At 32.2% G+C, this 19,899-nt stretch overlaps 1 protein-coding gene across 1 annotated transcript in view; it reads right to left on the minus strand.

The window, feature by feature from the left end:
* LOC115226360 (cdc42-interacting protein 4 homolog) overlaps positions 1-19,899 on the minus strand; it is a 179,605-nt gene that overhangs the window by 107,705 nt on the left and 52,001 nt on the right. The window contains exons 3-5 of the mRNA XM_036500235.1: positions 18,894-18,956; positions 18,424-18,528; positions 2,310-2,438 (exon numbers count right to left, since the gene is read on the minus strand). Of these exons, the coding sequence (XP_036356128.1) occupies positions 2,310-2,438; positions 18,424-18,528; positions 18,894-18,956 (297 nt within the window). The remainder of the gene's footprint in view (positions 1-2,309; positions 2,439-18,423; positions 18,529-18,893; positions 18,957-19,899) is intronic.

The raw sequence follows: 19,899 nt of genomic DNA on the forward strand, positions 1-19,899 counted from the left end.
AGTGAAATTCAGGACAGCAGGTGAAGATATACCAACAATGAAAGAACAACCAGTAAAAAGTTTCGGCAGATGGTACAGAGATTTACTAAATGATAAGCTGCAAAGCAAAGAAACACACAATTTAATGGAACAAGGACTAAAGGCAATTGACAGAACAACATTACTGGGAAAATTCAAATGTTGGATACTGCAATTTGGACTGTATCCAAGGATAATGTAGCCACTTCAAATGTATGAAATAGCCTTGAGTAGAGTAGAAAGGATGGAACAAAGATGCAGTGTCTTTATCAGAAAATGGCTCCAATCATGAATCAAAACAAACTGACTATTTAGTTTTGTTTATCCCAAAATAATATGAAAATGGGACTCATCACTATGCAAAATATATAAATGAAAGAAAAAGAATTGGATAAAATTGCTGCATTTTTACTAAAAATGTATGATGAGCATTTAGCTGCATTATTTATTATCTAACGACAAATTTAATATGTTAATATTTAAACAAGATTTAAACAACTCTTCAAATTTCAGATGCTACCTCTACTTAGCTTAATTACAGTAGTTATTAGAGAAATTACATGATCAATTTATAGAAGAGCATTTACTGTGTTCAAAATATCAACTTAATACTTTAAAAAATAAGAAAAGTTATGGATGTTTTATGAAACCAAATACACAATTATTTTAGAATTTAACTTGAATCACATAGAGAGTGTACTTTAGTTAGAAATATAGTAATGAAAGGGTTAAATGTTAAATAAATTATCAATAAGAATTTATTATTCTAAAGTACAACACAAATGAGAATACAGGAATGAAGCAGAGAATACAATGGAAATTAAACACTATCTGTTGCTATTAAAAAGCCAGGCATGTTCCCATGTCATACAGTTAATTACTATATCAATAACAGAAACATATAAACCTAGATTCCACTAATACAGAATAAAGAATAGCTGATCAGAAATAAAAACATCTATATTCAGCTGATTGGAAAAAACAATATAGTGTAACAGAGAATATTCATTGGCTCTCTGAAGTTTACACACTGCAGAACAATAGGAGCTTGGAGCTCTTCATTTCTGCTTTCAATGCCTACACTCATGCAACTGCTTTGGAGTTTTGTAGAATAACTTTTGCAATTATGAGTTATAATAACAATATTGCTTTCATCAATTTCAAAGTAAACAACACAAAATTCTCATGGCACCAGTCTTTTTGCTTATCAGTTAACCTTATAAACATACTATATATGCTCAACACTGACAACATAGTTTTGCTAATTTGAAATATGGTTGATTATTAAGAACTTGAAATCTTACAATCAAAAAGTATTAATTCATGTCTTTATTCACCTCAATCTACTTGAGTGGCTAGCATCCATATGTCATCCATTAACAATCTACATAATATCCAAATTTTCAGGACTTTATTACCCATACAAGCATGAAAAATCAAAAGAAAAACCCGAAGGGAAAAAATTGTTATCTATTTACTAATTATAACAATTGATAAAATCTTGAGGCATAATTTGTATTTTATAAGAAAATAGAGAAGTAAAATGGCCTGGTGAAATAAGGTTTCCAGTACACATTTTGTGAATTTAAATCCTGTCACTATGTCCAATTGTGTCTCTTTCAGATGCATTTCATTTAATCACTAAGTATACTTATTATGAGAATAGATGCTAGATCTTTATTAAAAGGCTGCATGCAAGAGTGGCCAATAGGCACAGGAGTGGCTGTGTGATGAGAAGCTTGCTTCCCAACCACATGGTTCCTGGTTCAGTCCCACTGCATGGCATCTTGGGGAGTGTCTACTATAGCCTTGGGCAGACCAAAGCCTTGTGAGTGGATTTGGTAGACGGAAACTGAAAGAAACCCGGTGTATGTATGTATATAGATATATATTTATTTGTGTGCGTGTCAGTGTTTGTCCCCCCCACCATCACCTGACAACCAATGCTGGTATGTTTATGTCCCCGTAACTTAGTGGTTCAGGGAAAGAGACCAACAGAATAAGTACTAGGCTTACAAAGAATAAATCCTGGGGTCGATTTGTTCAACTAAAGGCAGTGCTCCAGCATGGTTGCAGTCAAATGACTGAAACAAGTAAAAGAATATCATATCTGAGAAGAGATTGTTTCCATCTAAGTTATGCTAAAGACAGTAAAGTTAATCTTAAATGTTATCCTTCCTGAAAGTATTATTTTCTATTTTTTATGACAAAATGGTTTAGAAAGTTACAAACAGAATTTGCAAATACATTGCGAGATTTTAATAAATATATGCAACATACTATGATCTCACCTGAAATACATTAGGAAGTAAATGAGAATAATATTCTCTTTGATGTTTATTTGTAACTTCCAGCTGGGCAGCATAATCATTCTTACACTCTTCTGAAATCTGTGTCTTCGATATTGATAAATTTTTTTGCTAGAAAATCAAAGTTAAGATAAAAATACATATACAATGATATCTTAACAAGCAACAAAATATCAAATCAAAATTATTTTTACTTAAAACAATTAAAAACACACTATTAAAGTCATTTAAGTATTGGATAAATATATTATTTTGTGAGTTTAAATTTACAACAAACATTTCACGTCATTGTTTATGAACAGAACACACAACTCTTAGTTCATTTAACCCTTTTGATACTAACCCACCTGAAACCGCCTCTAGCTCTATAGTACAAATGTCTTGTTTTGGATAGTTCTGAATTAAAATTTTCCATCAAACCTTAGTCACAATTCATGTTCCGAACACTAGCTTAATGATAACTAGGTTACTTTACTAAATTCTTTCTTATACTTAAAATTAATTGAAAGAAACACAGAGCATCACAACAGAAATATGGTAACAAAAGGGTTGAATGTTGGGAATGTGTATGGTCCTCTGAGAACACTATTAGACTTCGTACTATCCTGAGAGTGGAATGCCACACTTGAAAATCATGTAGAAGCTTGATCTACAAGAACACTAGGGACTGTCTTTGAGTCACCAATATCATAAGGCTTTTCTTTTCATGTTGACTATATTACATTAACATTTAACAACTTCCTATTCATTATTCAGAAAAGTATATAGGATATATACATATATAGGCATAAATGTGGGGTGAATTTGCTTTCCAACCACATGGTTCTAGTTTCAGTCTCACTGCATGACACTTGGGATTATCTTTATATATATATAAAACTGAGAATGTGTGTCTGTCTGTGTGTTTCCCTAAAACTTGAGAACTACACAACCAATTCCATTCAAATTTTACACATGCCTTACTTAGGGTCCGGGGAATGTCATCGGCAAAAGAAGTTTTGAACTTTTTGCCTAGGGCGAGCCCACAGCAATATCATATCTTCTCCACTACGATTCCCTAAAACTTGAGAACTACACAACCAGTTCCATTCAAATTTTACAAAAGCCTTACTTAGGGTCCATGTAGTTTCATGGGCAAAAAAAAAAATGTTCAACTTCTTGCCTAGCAATATCATATCTTCTCCACTATTTCAGTATTACATATTAAAAGTGAAACAAAAACGTTTCTCTATTTTATGTCAGATACTTTCACTTTAACAATAAAAATAATAATAATAACAATTGAATTATATGTAGTAAGTAATAATTAAAATCAAACTAAAGTAACATAACAAAAGTAAAAATAGCAATTGGTATAAAATTGCATCAATGACTTGAACAAGTGGTTTCACATGAATGGGAATAAATTAAAAATAAAATTAGCATGCAGAAATGGAATAGTCCAGATGGATAATAAAAAATTAAATTAAAGAAAAGACTATTGTCTATAAAGTATACAATGTAGAGAAAAAAGAAGATTTGAACACATGGAGGAAAGCACCTTCGAAAAGTGTCTTGGTGCAACTATGAAAGGTATCTAATCAAAGGCGGTAAATTCGCCACAATAGAAGCAAGGTTCGAGTCAACGGAGCGTGCAAGGGAGTACTCGACTCGAACTTGCAAAGTGGAAATATTTTATTTTTACCTTTATATCTGGGACGTAGGATGTCCTGGAAAAAAAATTTTAATGCCCCCCCCCCTTCCCGAAGTAGAGGTAGGCTGGATTGTAGCCACACTTCTATACAAGAGGGAGGACAAGATACAATTGATCGAAATTACAAGAGACAGGCTAACAATTCCAGTCTGTTATATATTTTGAGTATTGTTATCTCTAGCGATATCAAGATATAATTTTGTATTTTATGTGTAGATGTATATATATAGATGTACATGTAATATGTACACATATATATACACATATATACATGCACTAGCACTATGACCCGGCAACGACGGGTCTTAATGCTAGTATATATATATATATATATATATTATATATATATATATATATATATATATATAATATATATAATCTTGAGCTGACCAAAACCTTGAGAGTGGATTTGGTAGGCAGAAGCTGAGAGAAACCTGCTGTGCATACATGCGTGTGTGTGTGTGACTTCTTATCTTGACATTATGTAATAGTTGTAAAGTGAGTGGTACTATCAAACAAGTAGTTTCATTTATTTCCAACATTCTGAGAACATGTCTGATCATGGGGAAGTATTTACTTTGCTTGGAAACAAATGAGAGCTGGTGGCAGAAAGTGCATTCAGCCATAGATAATTTGCCTCAATAAACTCTGTTCAACCTACATCTGTATGGAAAAGTGGTCATTAAAATGAGGATGAATATATACAGGATAAGCAGATGGTGGTAAATATTAAATCTTTCTTTGGTAAAGAATATACCACCCAATATAGGTTTACTGACTAGAAACTCTACAACAAGAGCTAGACAAAAGATATTCTGGAGAATGACGGCATGGAAACTGAAACATCCTTCTCCTAAATATATGTTCAGAGCTATTCCACATGAAAAAGAAGGGGAAACAAAAATCTATAACTGGGAGATTTTATGATGCAGCCTATTGAAAGCTAGACCAGAACTGTAACTGGAGCAATGTACCAATCAAATGTAAGCTAGCATGATAGTGGTGGAATTCCTTTATCTTTCATTGCTCTATTGACAGAGGAATGAAAGACAAAAGAAGGCATGGTGAGACTGGAAAGAAAGGGCTAGCAAACAACTACATCATGTAGCAAAGAGAGAAGCAATCAACAAGTGAAGGTAAGTAGTTAGCCATTGTTCTGTGAAAAGAAAATGCATGAGTTGTCCCAGATTGTAAATCAGGGTAAATCAAAACATTGTTGGGAAAAAGTGGTTTCAAATTGATAGTGGTGCATTATCCTCGATAATGAGGAGAAAAGGCTTAGAAATGTTATTACAAAAGGATGTTAACAGTGGAAAATGTGTAGGAAGAAAAGGAACTACTTCAATTATGCATAACAAAGGGACTAGCTACTGAAATAGATCATTATATGGTTAAAATAGCTGTTAACTCTTTCATTGTTAACTGCCTGAGAATATTTTTAGCTTGCTACCAACCTGCCCAAGACTGCCTACATAACTTATTCATATTTAAATGAGAATTTCAGTGCAGATCTCACTAGTACGTTTATGAAAACATGTGATTTAACTATGTAAACACTTGAGTTTAGTGTTTGGTATGAATTTTTGGAGATTTTTTTCTCCCACATTATAACAAATCAATTTTCTGCAATTTTTTTACTACTAACAAAAGAATGGATATTAGTTTCATGTTCTCAAGCAGAAATCTGAATTGGAAGGATTTTCAAAAGATGACATGGAGAAATCTAACAAAATATACAAAAAGCATAGAAGCCATGTGTGTGAATTAGATGTTTTGATTTCACAACAACTGTGATAATGATAAAGGAAACAAATTTTTATTTGAATGAAGTAAGAATTTGAAAACTTTTTCTCTTACTGATTTTTCAGGAAAGACTGGACCTAGCCATAGTCTTTCCAACAAAATGAAACAATTAAGACTTTTTAAAAATTTTTTCCTCTTAGATCAAGGAGTCATTTCATCATTTAAATCTTACTATCCCTGTTTCACCTTTGAAAGACTCATTGAAGTGACCGATAAAGAAAATGGTCCCATGATTCAAGAATTTTGCATCCTTGATGCAATAAAATTGATAAAGAAAACATAGGATAAAATCGCCATAAAGAACATGAGACGAATTTGGAAAATCTCTGCCCCAAATTAATTTTGAAGGATTTTAAGGTCTTCAAAATTTCACCTGACAGCAATGAAGAATTGCTAGAAATGGAAATGTTTGAATGTGAAGAATATGAAGAAGGAGGAGGAGGAGGAGGAAGAAATACCTGAAAGATGCTTCTCTGCAAAAAAAAAAAAAAAGCTAAATGAAGCTATTCTTCACATTGAAAAATTAATAATACTAAAAATTAATATAAGCAGCTAGGTACAATGTAATACCGTAAAGGAAAAATTCAATCATCACTAAGTGATAATATCCAAACCCCACATCATATTTCAAACAATAACTGCAGAACATAAAAGGGGAAAGAGCTTGTTCCCTCACATGCCTGGAAGAAATACAAGCATTTCTTTTGTTTGTATTACAAACTACTACAATAATAATGAACCTTTTGGAGACCAGTATGTTTCCATGACAAAAACATGATATTAATGCAGTATTTACATATAAGAGACACTAACAGAACACCAGTACATAGAGAAACAAAGTTTGATCCCTTATTTAGAATAAGACCCTCACTAATTGTGTTCAAAAGTCATGTAAAACCTTCTACAAACCTGGGTGACACTTATTCATTAGTGAAGGTATGGTAGGTTGTAAAGGTTCAGTATGTTTCCAACAATACATGCCAGAAAACCCCACAAAATGGGGATGAAAATCTAAAAGATTTGTGAGATGAATACTGGGTACTGTTGCAGGTTTATTAGTTGTAGAGGCAAACAAGACATTAGTGTAAGCTGGCATGGCCTAAGGTATGATGTGGGGTTTGGATATTATCACTTAGTGATGATTAAATTTTTCCTTTACGGTATTACATTGTACCTAGCTGCTTATATTAATTTTTAGTATCATTAATTTTTCAATGTGAAGAATAGCTTCATTTAGCGTTTTTTTTTTTTTTTTTTGAAGAGAAGCATCTTTCAGGTGTTTCTTCCTTCTCCTCCTCCTCCTTCTTCTTCTTCTTCACATTCAAACATTTCCATTTCTAGCAATTCTTCATTTATAATTTCATTGCTGTCAGGTGAAATTTCGAAGTTCGATTCCTTTGCAATGTTTATGATCACATCAGTTTCTTTTTGAAGACCTTAAAATCCTTCAAAATAGTCAATTAATTTGGGGCAGAGATTTTCCAAATTCGTCTCATGTTTTTTATGGCGATTTTATCCCATGTTTTCTTTATCAATTTTATTGCATCAAGGATGCAAAATTCTTGAATCATGGGACCATTTTCTTTATCGGTCACTTCAATGAGTCTTTCAAAGGTGAAACAGAGATAGTAAGATTTAAATGATGAAATGACTCCTTGATCCATAAGCTGCAATAAAAATGTTGTATTGGGAGGTAAAAAAACAACATTAATATTTTGATGATGATGCTTTAAAAATGGAGCACGACTGGGGGCATTATCCATTATCAAAAGAATCTTGAAAGGAATTTTTTTATCCTTACAATATTATTCTACTTCGGGAACAAAGTGATTAGAAAACCACCTGTTACCCAAGCTTTTTAGTTATGCTTCCAGATTACAGCAAGTTTCACCATATCAATTCCTTTTAAAGCACATGTATCTTCAGATCAATAAATAAGCATGGGCTTGAGTTTGCAGTCTCTTCACAATTTCCTCCCAGAAGTAATGTTATCCTATCTTTTGCAGCTATGAATCCTGGCATTGAAGATTCTTTTCTTGCAATAAAAGTCCTTAAAGGTATTCATTTCCAAAATAGGCCTGTCTCATCCACATTAAATATTTGAGACAGTATAAAGCCTTCTTCTTCAATCAAATCTTCTAATTGGTGAGGAAAAGCTTCTGCAGCTTTTTGATCTGTGCTACATGATTCTTCATGGATCTTCACATTGTGTAGACTTACTCTTTTACTTGTTTCAGTCATTTGACTGCAGCCATGCTGGAGCACTGCCTTTAGTCAAGGATATCGACCCCAGGACTTATTCTTTGTAAGCCTAGTACTTATTCTATCGGTCTCTTTTGCTGATCTGCTAAGTTACAGGGATTTAAACACACCAGCATCGGTTGTCAAGCGATGTTGGGGGGACAAACACAGACACACATACATATATTCTTTCAGTTTTCGTCTACCAAATCCACCCACAAGGCTTTGGTTGGCCCGAGGCTGTAGTAGAAGACACTTGTCCAAGGTACCACGCAGTGGGACTGAACCTAGAACCATGTGGTTGGTAAGCAAGCTACTTACCACACAGCCACTCCTTTTTTGCTCATTTTTTGAAACGATTGAACCAACCATTGCTCACTACAATGATCCATTTGATTTATCCTTAAGCGAGTTAAAAAGGGAAATTGCTTTAATGCAAATTATAGCCTGACTAAGTGGCATATGAAGTCTATGAATTTGATCGTTAATCCAAGCTGTCATAAGATTTTCTGTGCGTGACATTAAACTATCATTATCTTTTCTTCATAACCAAGTTGAATTTAGAGGGCTTCCTTTAATTTTATTTAAACAATCTTCCTTTTGCTTCAAGATGGTACAAACAGATGAAGGAGCCATATCAAATTTTTTTGGTAAATCTTTAACGGTTGCACCTTTTTTGTATTGTTTAATCAATTCGTATTTTATTTCTAACAATTCTTCTTATCCTTGCTTTGCATCTCAATTCTTTCTTTTTGAAGTCATCACAAGGGTATTCAAAAAAATAAAGATGCATAAAAAATTGAAAAAAAAAGATGAATGGAATGTAGGAAGATGAAATGCGGGCTAGCATGAAGGAAGTCAGGCAGGCACTGACATACTTCAAATCAAAAAAGCAGTTACAGGTGATTGTTCAAGGTGCTGGAAAACCAGAAGTGATGCTTGTTGCCATGGCAACCAATTTTTCCATTTTTCATCTACAATTTGTAAAGGTGAGGTTTCATAAATTGGGGTTACGTAAAACAAGGTATGCCTGTACATTATATATATATATATATATATATATATATATGTGTGTGTATATATATGTATATTATATAAACAATAAATCAAATAGAGAGATACAATTGACAATCCAATAATTTATTTATATTATAATATAACATAATATACTATGAATATAATTTAACATTAAAAAACCAAAATAGTCAACAATTTGTTTCGACTTGTATACATTTTCAACTACATAGCAATTACAATTAAAAAACAACAAAATTATAACGGACAACTATTGAAATATATTTCTATATATCTCAAATAATATTAATCCAAATTCGTTTAGGTCAAAGACAATCTTTCGCTATTATAATAGCTGTGGAAACATATATGTGTGGTAGTGATTGCAAGTAGAAAAGGATATAAAAAGCAAAATTCTTAAAAATGCAGTGAAATAATCAAGAAAATTTGCAAGCAACTACAAATAGAAATAAGAGGCAAATCTAGTTTTTATCAACTTTTACACAAGCACACATGGATGAAAATAGTATTCCATTTGTGAACCATGAATATACCAGGTACATGGGTGATGTAGGCCACCTGAATCAAATGACATGTTATTACCTGGTTGGCAGACTGGGTAATAAATGGTGGCAATACCTGGTATGATATATAGTAAATATGAGTATTGTTCATACGTTTATACTGTATATCAAATCAGGAGGTGCACAAAAGCAATGCACCCATCTGCAGTTCTGAGATGTAACATCAAAATCAAGACAGATTATTCTTTGAAAAATAATAAGTGCAGGAAGAAAAGCTAAAGCTTGCAAGTGGGTAGCTATCTGAATTCAGCCAATCTTCAACATGAAAAATGATGGTTGCAAAAAAAAAAAAAAAAGTGTCAAAATGATTACCATATTTTAATGTGTATAAGGAACCCTTTTTTGTAAAAAATTAGGTTAAAAAAAATATGGGAGTTTCTTATACATGGATAGTATTTTAATCCCTTAGAAAACCCTTTTCCCAAATTTTAAGCCCCCAAAATTAGGAGGTTCCTTATACACGTTAAAATATGGTACATAAGAAAAGTGGAGAGTCAACTGTAATGGCTTTTCAATGTGCATTCTGAAAAGTTGCATTATGTAGAGTTGGGTACTTTATAAATTTCCATAATAGGAATCTTGTATGACGTATATACATATAATTTGATTTTATAAATACATTTTTTCTCAAATTTACCTTCTTAATTTTATATACCTGGAAGATGAATGACAAATTTTAACTGATTTGTATTGTGAATCATTATTGTATGTATTTATGTGAGAGTTTATTTCATTTAGTTGACGGTGTGTTTATTTCATTTTGTAATTTTTTTTCAAAGTTATAGTCCAGTATTTTGTTCTATTTTACCTTTATGGTACACCTGTCTCATATGCATATAAATTCAAATAATGATCCACTAATATGAACAATTCTTCTACAGTAAAATTCTGTTGTATAACCCAATTAAATAATCCTTCCATTACTATATTTCTAACTTAATAGTTTCGATTAAATTCTAAGATGATTGTGAATTTAGACTGGTTTCATAAAACATAATTTTCATTACACAATTTAACAAAAGGTTCTTATACACATGTCTCATAATAATTTTTGTCTGAAAGCATATGTAATTACTGCTAAATACAGGTAAATTCAACAAAATATGTTATTTCAATTTTGTTTGAATATCAGCATAGAAAATTAATTATTAGCTAATATTCAATGAATATACAACAAAATTGTAAGAGAAGAGTTGTGCAAATGACAGTTGCACTCAATGCACATAAGGTAAAACAAAGAAATAGGTATACCATAAAGTAAAAACAATGGAAAATTGACATTTGTCTTTGAAGAAAACTAAGAAATGAAATATACGTTGCCAACTAAATGAAACAAATTCACACATACATGAATACACAAAAAACACATAATAATGATTTACAATCTGAATTAATCAAAATTTATTGTGTATCTTACAGATAAATGAAAATAAAAACGAAGTAAATTTGAAAAAAAAAGAAAACCAAATTTACTCACACACACACACACTCCTAAAAAGGCTTGGATTTTTAACCTACTTCCAAACTTGTTTATGTTATATATAATGATTTGTTTCTGCAGTAATTGCTCCAACGGAAAAGGTAAAAAATAATTTAATAATTTTGTTTCCTTGGAAAGGCTACGTCTAATAACTTTGAAAAATAACAAAGAAAACAGTTTTTAAATTCTTACAGTTTTTAAATTCAGGTACAAATTCATATATTTTTTTTTAATCACTATTGGAACTCTTGCCAGAATAGTCTCACAATCACACATATGGTTTTTATGTTTGCCATATATTTGCTTAGATTTTCTATGTCTTTAGAAAATACTTAAAATTCAAACAGCATGAAACTGGTATCCATTTTTCATCCACAGTAAAACATTTAAAAAAAATTTAAGTGGAAAAAAATCTCCAAAATTTAGCAGCACTCAAATATCATGTAAAATAAGGTCAGTTGTTTACATAGTGAAATCATGTGTTTCCACAAATGTACTTAAGAGATTTGTGTTGTAATTCTCATTTAAATATGACTAGGTTATTTTGGCCATTTTTGGGCAGGTTGCTAACACAAGGATTAAGGATACCACGTACTGATGAATAGCTTCTAAAGTGTGGTGCAATCCATGCACAAAGGTACAGCCTGCAAATTTGAAAGTTGGAAATGAGTTCAGTCATTTATTTTGCAAGGCTTTAACCCTTTAGTATTTAGTGTGGCCAAATCCAGCACCTCTACGAAATCGCTAAAATATGAACAAATCACATTACTGAATTCTCATGGTTTTGAGATAATGTGAGATACAGCCTTTCCTACCTTTATTCAAGTATAAATACTGTGAAATTTTTGAGAGCACATGCTTTTTTTTACAACATTTGAAGTGAAGTGTGTATATTAGTATTTAGCAAGTAGCGATTTCAACTTCGAAGGTTTTACTCATGATGATATACAAAATGTAAAAGAAAACAACAGTAATTTGTCTTCGGACAAATCTGATATTGATGTTAATGAATTTTTGTTGGACAACAAAGATTTTGATAGTGAAAGTGATGAAAATGATGATATTCAAAACATTATGGCAACATGGTTGGAAATTATAACATTCTCCATGATTCTAGATTTCACAGAAAAGTCTAGTCCACAACATAATCTAGATTCCAATGCTCAACCATTGGACTATTAATTTTTATTGGCAAGTTTTTTAAAAAATTGTCATAGATGAAATGAATAAATATATTCAATGAATGATCTCTATTCATGGAAGACCACATCCACTATCCCAGCCAACCAATACTGCAGAACTGTGGGATTTTTTTTTTTCTTTTTTACCATAAACACTGTGTTTGGTATCAAGCAGTTGCCTTGATTGTGAACTACTGGAGTCCAGATGTAAGGTATAGTAATCTATACATCTCTAGTATTATGTCAAAAACAATGTATTTGAAAATATCTCAATATTCACATTTATCTAATTCTGCTAATGTCCCTGGCAAGACTGACCCAAACTACCATCCCCTGTATAAAGCATGTCCAATTATTAATTTACTTTCTGTTAAGTATAAAACTATGTATCTGTCTGGGAAAAATCTCAGTGTAGATGAAGCCATGATAGGTTATAAGGGTGGGGTACATTTTTGACAATATACGCCAGCTAAACCCACTAAATGGGGCATCACGGTATGGAAAGTCCATGAATCAGACACAGGGTATTGTACAAACTTTGAGGTCTATAAAGGAAAAAATTATAAAGGAGACAGACCAAATGGATGGGATATGATGTTGTATATTCTCTAACTGAACCATTTCACCATCAACACCGACACCTGTATTTCGACCGTTTTTTTTTCTTTTCCAGTGGCTTTGGCAGAACATCCTGCCTATGATGAACAATCACAATGGGCTACCCCATGAGATAAAAACAACAAAGTAGAAAGAGGGGACATTCTTTAGATGCAAAAAGAAAATTTGTCACAATATACAAGGACAAAAGACAAATTTTATTTCTGTCTACCAATGAACAACCTGGTGTTGGTGCTGAGGGGAAACATGCAGTAAATATTTCCTGCAATAAATATATGGGTGATGTTGATAAATCCAACTAGTATTGGGTATACTATCCAGTTGAACGACCTGGAAAGAAAAGGAGGAGGTACGTTTTGTGGTTTTTAGTGAATTTAATTATTGTTAATTCATATATTGTTTATGTGAAAAGCTACAAGGTACCTCCACCACCAAAGAACTATTGCCATAGAAAATTTTGGGTTGACGTTGCATCTCAGTTACGTGAGGGTTTTTCTTCCAGAAAGCACAGAAGTGTAAGAAAAGCAAAATTAACTGAGGTGGATGTCAACAGAAAATATTAACTTTCATAAAGTGAAAAAAATAAATGGAAGCAAGAAAGTTTGTAGACTGTTCATTGCAAAAAAGAAGAACTACAAAAGGATATCAGGTTGAAACTGCATATATGTGTTCATTTTGTAAAGCAAAGGGTGTAAAGGGTGCTTTGGATAATTCCATGAGAGAAATGTGGCATAATTATATTTTCTAGTTTGATAGAAATACAATTACGTATTCCTTTAATTTTATTACAAATAATATGTGAAGGTGAGAAACACATTAATTTTCAGTATGTTACACACCTGTAATTCACCTTTGTCTCATCTGTTAATGAGTTGTGTTATTAGCTGCATTCTATCATGTAAATCTACTCACTAAATTGTATAAGAGTACATAGCCAATGGTATATTGACTAGTAAAAGAGTTTTATACTTTATTTTCAATGAAAATGTTTGAATGAAATATAGAGAAAAAATTGTATACTGATTATACCTGCATTTAAATTAATTCAAATTAATGTACCTCATTTTGAAGAGTGGCAATATTGTTTGTGGTTGACATCTGGGATAATTTTAGTAATAAATCAAACAGGTGAAATACATTAAGAGTTTCAACTTTAGTGTTTATCCATAAAGTTATTGCGTTTATACCTATTAATTAAATTTACCTGTCCATAAAAGTCAAATCTAATCAAAAAGATCAGCTAAAATTACATAACAGTAAACCACAGGCATATAAACATCCACTAACAAAATTTCAAGTCTTTATGTAAAAAATTAAGTTATAAGCACATATTGTGGACACCCCTCTTGAACCTGATTAATTCAAAATAATCCGTCCTATTATAGGTACAAGGTCTGAAATTTTAGGGGAGGGGACTAGTTGATTTCATCAACCCCCAGTATTCCGTTGGTACTTAATTTATTGACCCGGAAAGGATGAACGGTAAAGCTGATCTCAGTGGAATTTGAAATCAGAATGTGGAGACAGACGAAATACAGCTAAGCAATTTGCCCGGCATACTAATGCTTCTGACAGCTTGCTACCTTAAAGGTCTAATTCAAAATAATGTGAACAAATAAGCATTACATTTGACAGATTAATTTGAATACTAAATAGTTAATGAGTTCAGTGAAGAATTCACTAAGGACTGGGTCTGAGTTACTTCATATTTATTATAAACCTCCTAGTTAAAAAAGAGAAGTTTAAAACTAGTTGTCCATGGAAACTTCTATATGTTGATGACTTAGTCCTTATAGAAGAGTCTATGGAAGACTTAATCCTTTAGCATTTAAACCAACTATATCCAGCCCAGTTATTCTACCTGCTTAATGTTCGAACTGGCTATAAACCAGCTTTTTATATCTAAACTAAAAAAATACTCAAGCGACATCATCAAAATCTTTGCGATAATGTGCAATATAAGTTTTTTCACCCATATACCATGAATTTTTCAATGCATTTTTCAGTGTCTGAAGTGAACATTGTTTCTTAGTATGTACTAATATAGTGCTAAGTAACAATTCTGACTTTGAAAATTTACACAATATAGAAGAAAAAAAAGAAAACAACAGACTTGAATTATCTATTTTGGCTTTTGCCTCAAATGTCCTTCCAAAACCTTTGCATAGGAAACAAATCAATTTGCCCAACAAGTTATTACTACTCATGGAAGATCTTATCCATTATGGCAACCAACAGCTGCTGAAGAAATCTGAGCTTTTTACCATAAATGTAATGTTTGGTATAAAGCAATTTTCAAGACTCTAAGACTGCTGGAACCCAGATATAAGATATAGGATCCTTTCATATCAAATACTATGCCAAAAATCAAGTAGTTGAAAGTAAATCAGTATTTACACCTGAGTGATTTTTGCAATGACCCCAGCTGAGAAGAAAAGCAAAATTAACCAAGTTGGATGTCAGCAGATGAAATATTGAAAAATAAACGGTAGGAAAAGTGAGAAGAATGTGCTCATTGCAAGAAAAGAATTTAAAAAAAAAACTGCAAAAGTGTATCAAGTTGAAACCTCATTTATATGTCCTTGTGTAAAATGCAATTGGACAATTTCATGACATGTCTAAAGCATTATAGTATTTTCTAGTTTGACAAAAATACAATTATTATATATCCCTTGCATATAAATATGAATAATGTGTGAAAATGTATATTAATTTTCAATATGTTATCTATATTCACCTGTGTCTCACTTGTTAATTTTTTTGTTGGACACATTGTTATGTAAATATAATTAATTAATTGTTTAAGAGTACATTGGCCAATAGTATATTAACTAGTGTAGAGTTTTAAATTTTATTTTTAATGAAAATGTTTGAATAACATATAGAAAAAGAATAAAATGTTATACTGGCTCTACCTACATTTTGATTTAAATTAATGTACCTACTTCTGAAAAGTTGCAAAATTGTTGGAGGTCAACATCTGGGATAATTTTACTAACAAAACAAACAAGTAAGACACAAAAAAGGTTCAATCTTAATGTTTATCTATAAGGTTATAGCTTTTATACCACCACCTCCTCCTCCTTACTATCATCATTTAATGTCCATTTTCCATGCTAGCAAGAGTTGGATAGTTTGACAGAAGCTGATAAGCTAGAAAACTGCAAGCTTCACTGTCTGGTTTGGCATGGTTTTTATGACTGGATGCCCTTCCTAACACTTTACAGCATAGACAGTACTTTTTACAGGGCACCATCACCAGTAACATTTGTTTTGCCATGGTTTTTACATCCTGATGCCAACCACTTTACAGAGTGATCTGGGTGCTTTTTATATGGCACCAACACTGGCGAGGTTTGCTTTGGCATGGTTTCTACAGCTGGATGTCCTTCCAAATGCCAACCACTTTACAATGTGGACTGGATACTTTTTATTGGCACCAGGAAATATAAAGGAAGAAAAGACTCTGCAGCCAACAAGGAAATTACTATGCTTAAACTTCTGATAAGGATTAGGTAGGAACTCCATATGGTGCATAGTGTCAGCCATGGGTGCACAAGAGGTGTATTGGAATCACAAGCAGGCTGACATTGAATAAAGACTTTGTATGTGGCAGATGTACAAGAGTAGCTAGTAGTGAAAGTACTAGTAAAATAAATTAATGCTTAGAAAGTTCATTAGAAAGTAGCTGATAGTTTCCTTTATCTAGGCCAACTTATCGGCTATGGAACAGCATACTGGTAAAGTGTGAAAATGTTCAGAGAGCTATTATCTCTGTTGGAAACAAGGGGATTCTCTCTCTGAGTGAAAGGTACACTGTATTAGGTTGTTTCACATGAAATGTCATATTTGAAAGGTAACAATAAAATGTTTCAGAAGTGTTAGAGAACTGATTTATTTCATCAAAGTATGATCCATGTTCATTTATGATATTTACCCAATGTTTCTCTCTGTCATATATTCCATCATTAAAACAAAAATTCATCTTTTGCTGTGATAAACTGTCTGAATGTTTCAATTACCTCTTCTCTATTTAAGAATGTTTTATTGCTTATGAAAAGCTCAAAATGCTTAAATAAGTGATGATCAATAGGAGAGATATCAGGGGATGTTGCAAAATCTCATAATTCAGGCTTTGCAACTTTTGGATCATAGCTTGAGGAGTGTGAGGACGTGCATTGTTATGAAGCAAAATTGGGCCATTTCTATTCACTAGTCTGAGTTGCTTCTTTTTCAAATTCTCATTCATACAATTAAGTTCCTGGCAATTTGAAGTTGCTGTTACCATTTTTCCTTGTTGCAAAAATGAATAATGAATAACTCTCTTCGCAGACCACCAGACAGGGACCACAAACTTTTTAGGGTGCAATGGTGGGTTTGGGTAGTGTTTAGGTGACTCTCCTGCATCTAATCACTGTCCTGTTCTGCTGTTGTCAAAGAGTATCCATTTCTCATCACAAGTAATGATTTGATGCAAAAATGGGCTTTTTCCAGCCAAGAAAGTATTAAGGAGCACACTTCGAGGCATCTGTTTTTTTTAATCTCATTTAGTTGATGTGGACTTTTCCAAATTTTTACAGGTGTCCAAAAACAGTGGTGCGAGATGTTTGGAGTTCTGATGAAAGTTTTTGAACCTTTGTTCTTGAATTTTGTTCAATGAAAGCATTTAATCCAAATAACTGATTTTGGCCTACCCCTTGGTTTATCTTCAAGGCTATCATCTGAATGAGAGCTTTGGAGCCATCTCTGAACAGTTCTGATGTCAACAAAACCATTACCAGCTTCTACGGCAGATTGGTCCAGTTTGAACTCATACAAGAAAATCACTCAGCACAGTTTGGTTGTTATTATTTTCATACAGTGTGTGGGTACGAATTTTGTATACCAATATTGTTGGGAAAGAAAAAGAGTCAAGATTAAATGCAAAGTATACCTAATTGAGTTTTTAAATGACCGAAATAACAAGTAATTAAAAATGTGACATTTCATGTGAAAGAATCTAATATATTGTTTATATGGAAGGTGGGCATGTAAAGGGGATGTAAAGATTGAAGAGGAATAAAGCAACTATGCTCTACTGAGTGTGTAAAATCAATGAGCATGAGCAGTTTGGTACAGATAAACTGAGAGATAAATTGGATATAAAAGGAATAGGTTGTTGTATGCAAGAAAGATGACTGCATTAGCATGGACATGTAATATGTATGGATGATAACAGATGGGTAAAGAAATGCCAGAAGATCTAAGTAGAAGAAAACTGTGAAAGACTGGTGTATCTTAAGATGTTAAACATGACAAAGAAGATGACGAAGGAAGCACAAAAAGTGGTGAAATGTGTTAGAAAGGACTCACCTAACCCATTGAAAAGCAGATGTAAAAATGAGGATGGAGATTTTATACATCATACACAATATTTAGTAAGAATATAAGAAAAATATTTACTATGATGAACAGTTATAAAACATTAAGTTTATTCACTTACTTTTTCAACTTCAGCTCGAGACAAATTGATATCAGCATCTGCCTTTTTGTAGGCTTCAATAGCTTTTTCTGCTTCCCTATATGCTCTCTCATATTGTTTCTTTGTCTGAAAAATGCACATAAATCAGCAATCAGTGGTAGTAAAAATGAAGAGAGTGATTATAGTAGTGGCAACAACAGTGATTGAAATACTTTATTTTTAAATTACATTATTTGATGTAATACTATTTAAAAAGAGAAATTCTATTAGAAACTTCTGGTAAAGACTTATGAGGATTCTTCAATGTCAATATTTACAGACACATTTGTCCAACAAAATAGACTGTGAAATAAATTCAAAGCTGACTACAACTAAATTACTATAGTTTCTTTCATGCTAACATACAAATGATTTAATGCAACAGTACATTTAAAAATACACTATATGTACTTTCTCTTTGGATAGTTGATACAAGATTCTTCAAGAGTTACCTTATCCAATTGCTGAGTTGACAAAATAAGGCTTTGCTGTACTTTTGTTCCTTCTTGTAAACCCTGGAATTTGCCAAAAAGTGAGAATGCTTATTGTTGCAAAAGAAAGTGATAAAGTCAAGAGAGAAGTGGAAAGAGAGACATGGAGAATCAAATACAAAATGAATGTTTGAATATTTTGTTCTTTTGAAAAATTACTTTGCGAAAAAATTATATTTCAAGTTTCTATGTATGAAGAAAATTTGGCTAACACTCAAATAACTGTCAGAATTATAGGTAATGACATTATGGAATGCTTTATTTTATATACTTACCATACCAAATGAAAGTAACCCTAACAACAACAGTTTTATATGGCCAAAAACAAGGCTATAAACCCATGATTGCATTTTGGGGTCAAATGAGACAGGAAAAGGAAACTCATGAAAATTCAGTTGTTTAGTTTAGTGTCAAGTAAAAATTTACAATATACAATTAAACTCCTTAAAACAAAGCAATTACAGATACTGTTTGTGGCAAGAACAGGTGTGAAATTTTAGAAGAGCAGAGTTATAGGAAAAGAAACAAAATGAAAGTGCTGGTCAATAGGCAAATTAACATCAGTATGGGAAATGGTTAAAAAGTTTACTTCACAATCATGGAGTCCTTGGTTTCTATTCTGCTATGTGGTATCTTAGGCAAGTGTCATTTTCTAAAGCTATGAGTCAACTCATATCTTGTGAGTGAAATTAGGTAGACTAAAACTGTGGAAAAGTCTATCAAATGCTTTGCATTTATAATTCAAAGATCTAGGTTTGTCAAACTGTCACACTGATTCTTCCTGAGAATTACATGAAGGATACAAGTCTCTGTGAAACATTTGGCCACTTACAGGCTAATTCAATGAGTGTGGTAGTTTAGTTGACTGAACAACTGAATGCTCATGATCACTTATTCTAACCTAGATCCATCCAATGTTTAATCAAGTAAATGGTTAACTTCTAACAGCAGTCCAAAACACTAATTT

Source organism: Octopus sinensis, linkage group LG2 (assembly GCF_006345805.1).
Source record: "Octopus sinensis linkage group LG2, ASM634580v1, whole genome shotgun sequence".
Classification (NCBI taxonomy): Eukaryota; Metazoa; Mollusca; class Cephalopoda; order Octopoda; family Octopodidae; genus Octopus; species Octopus sinensis.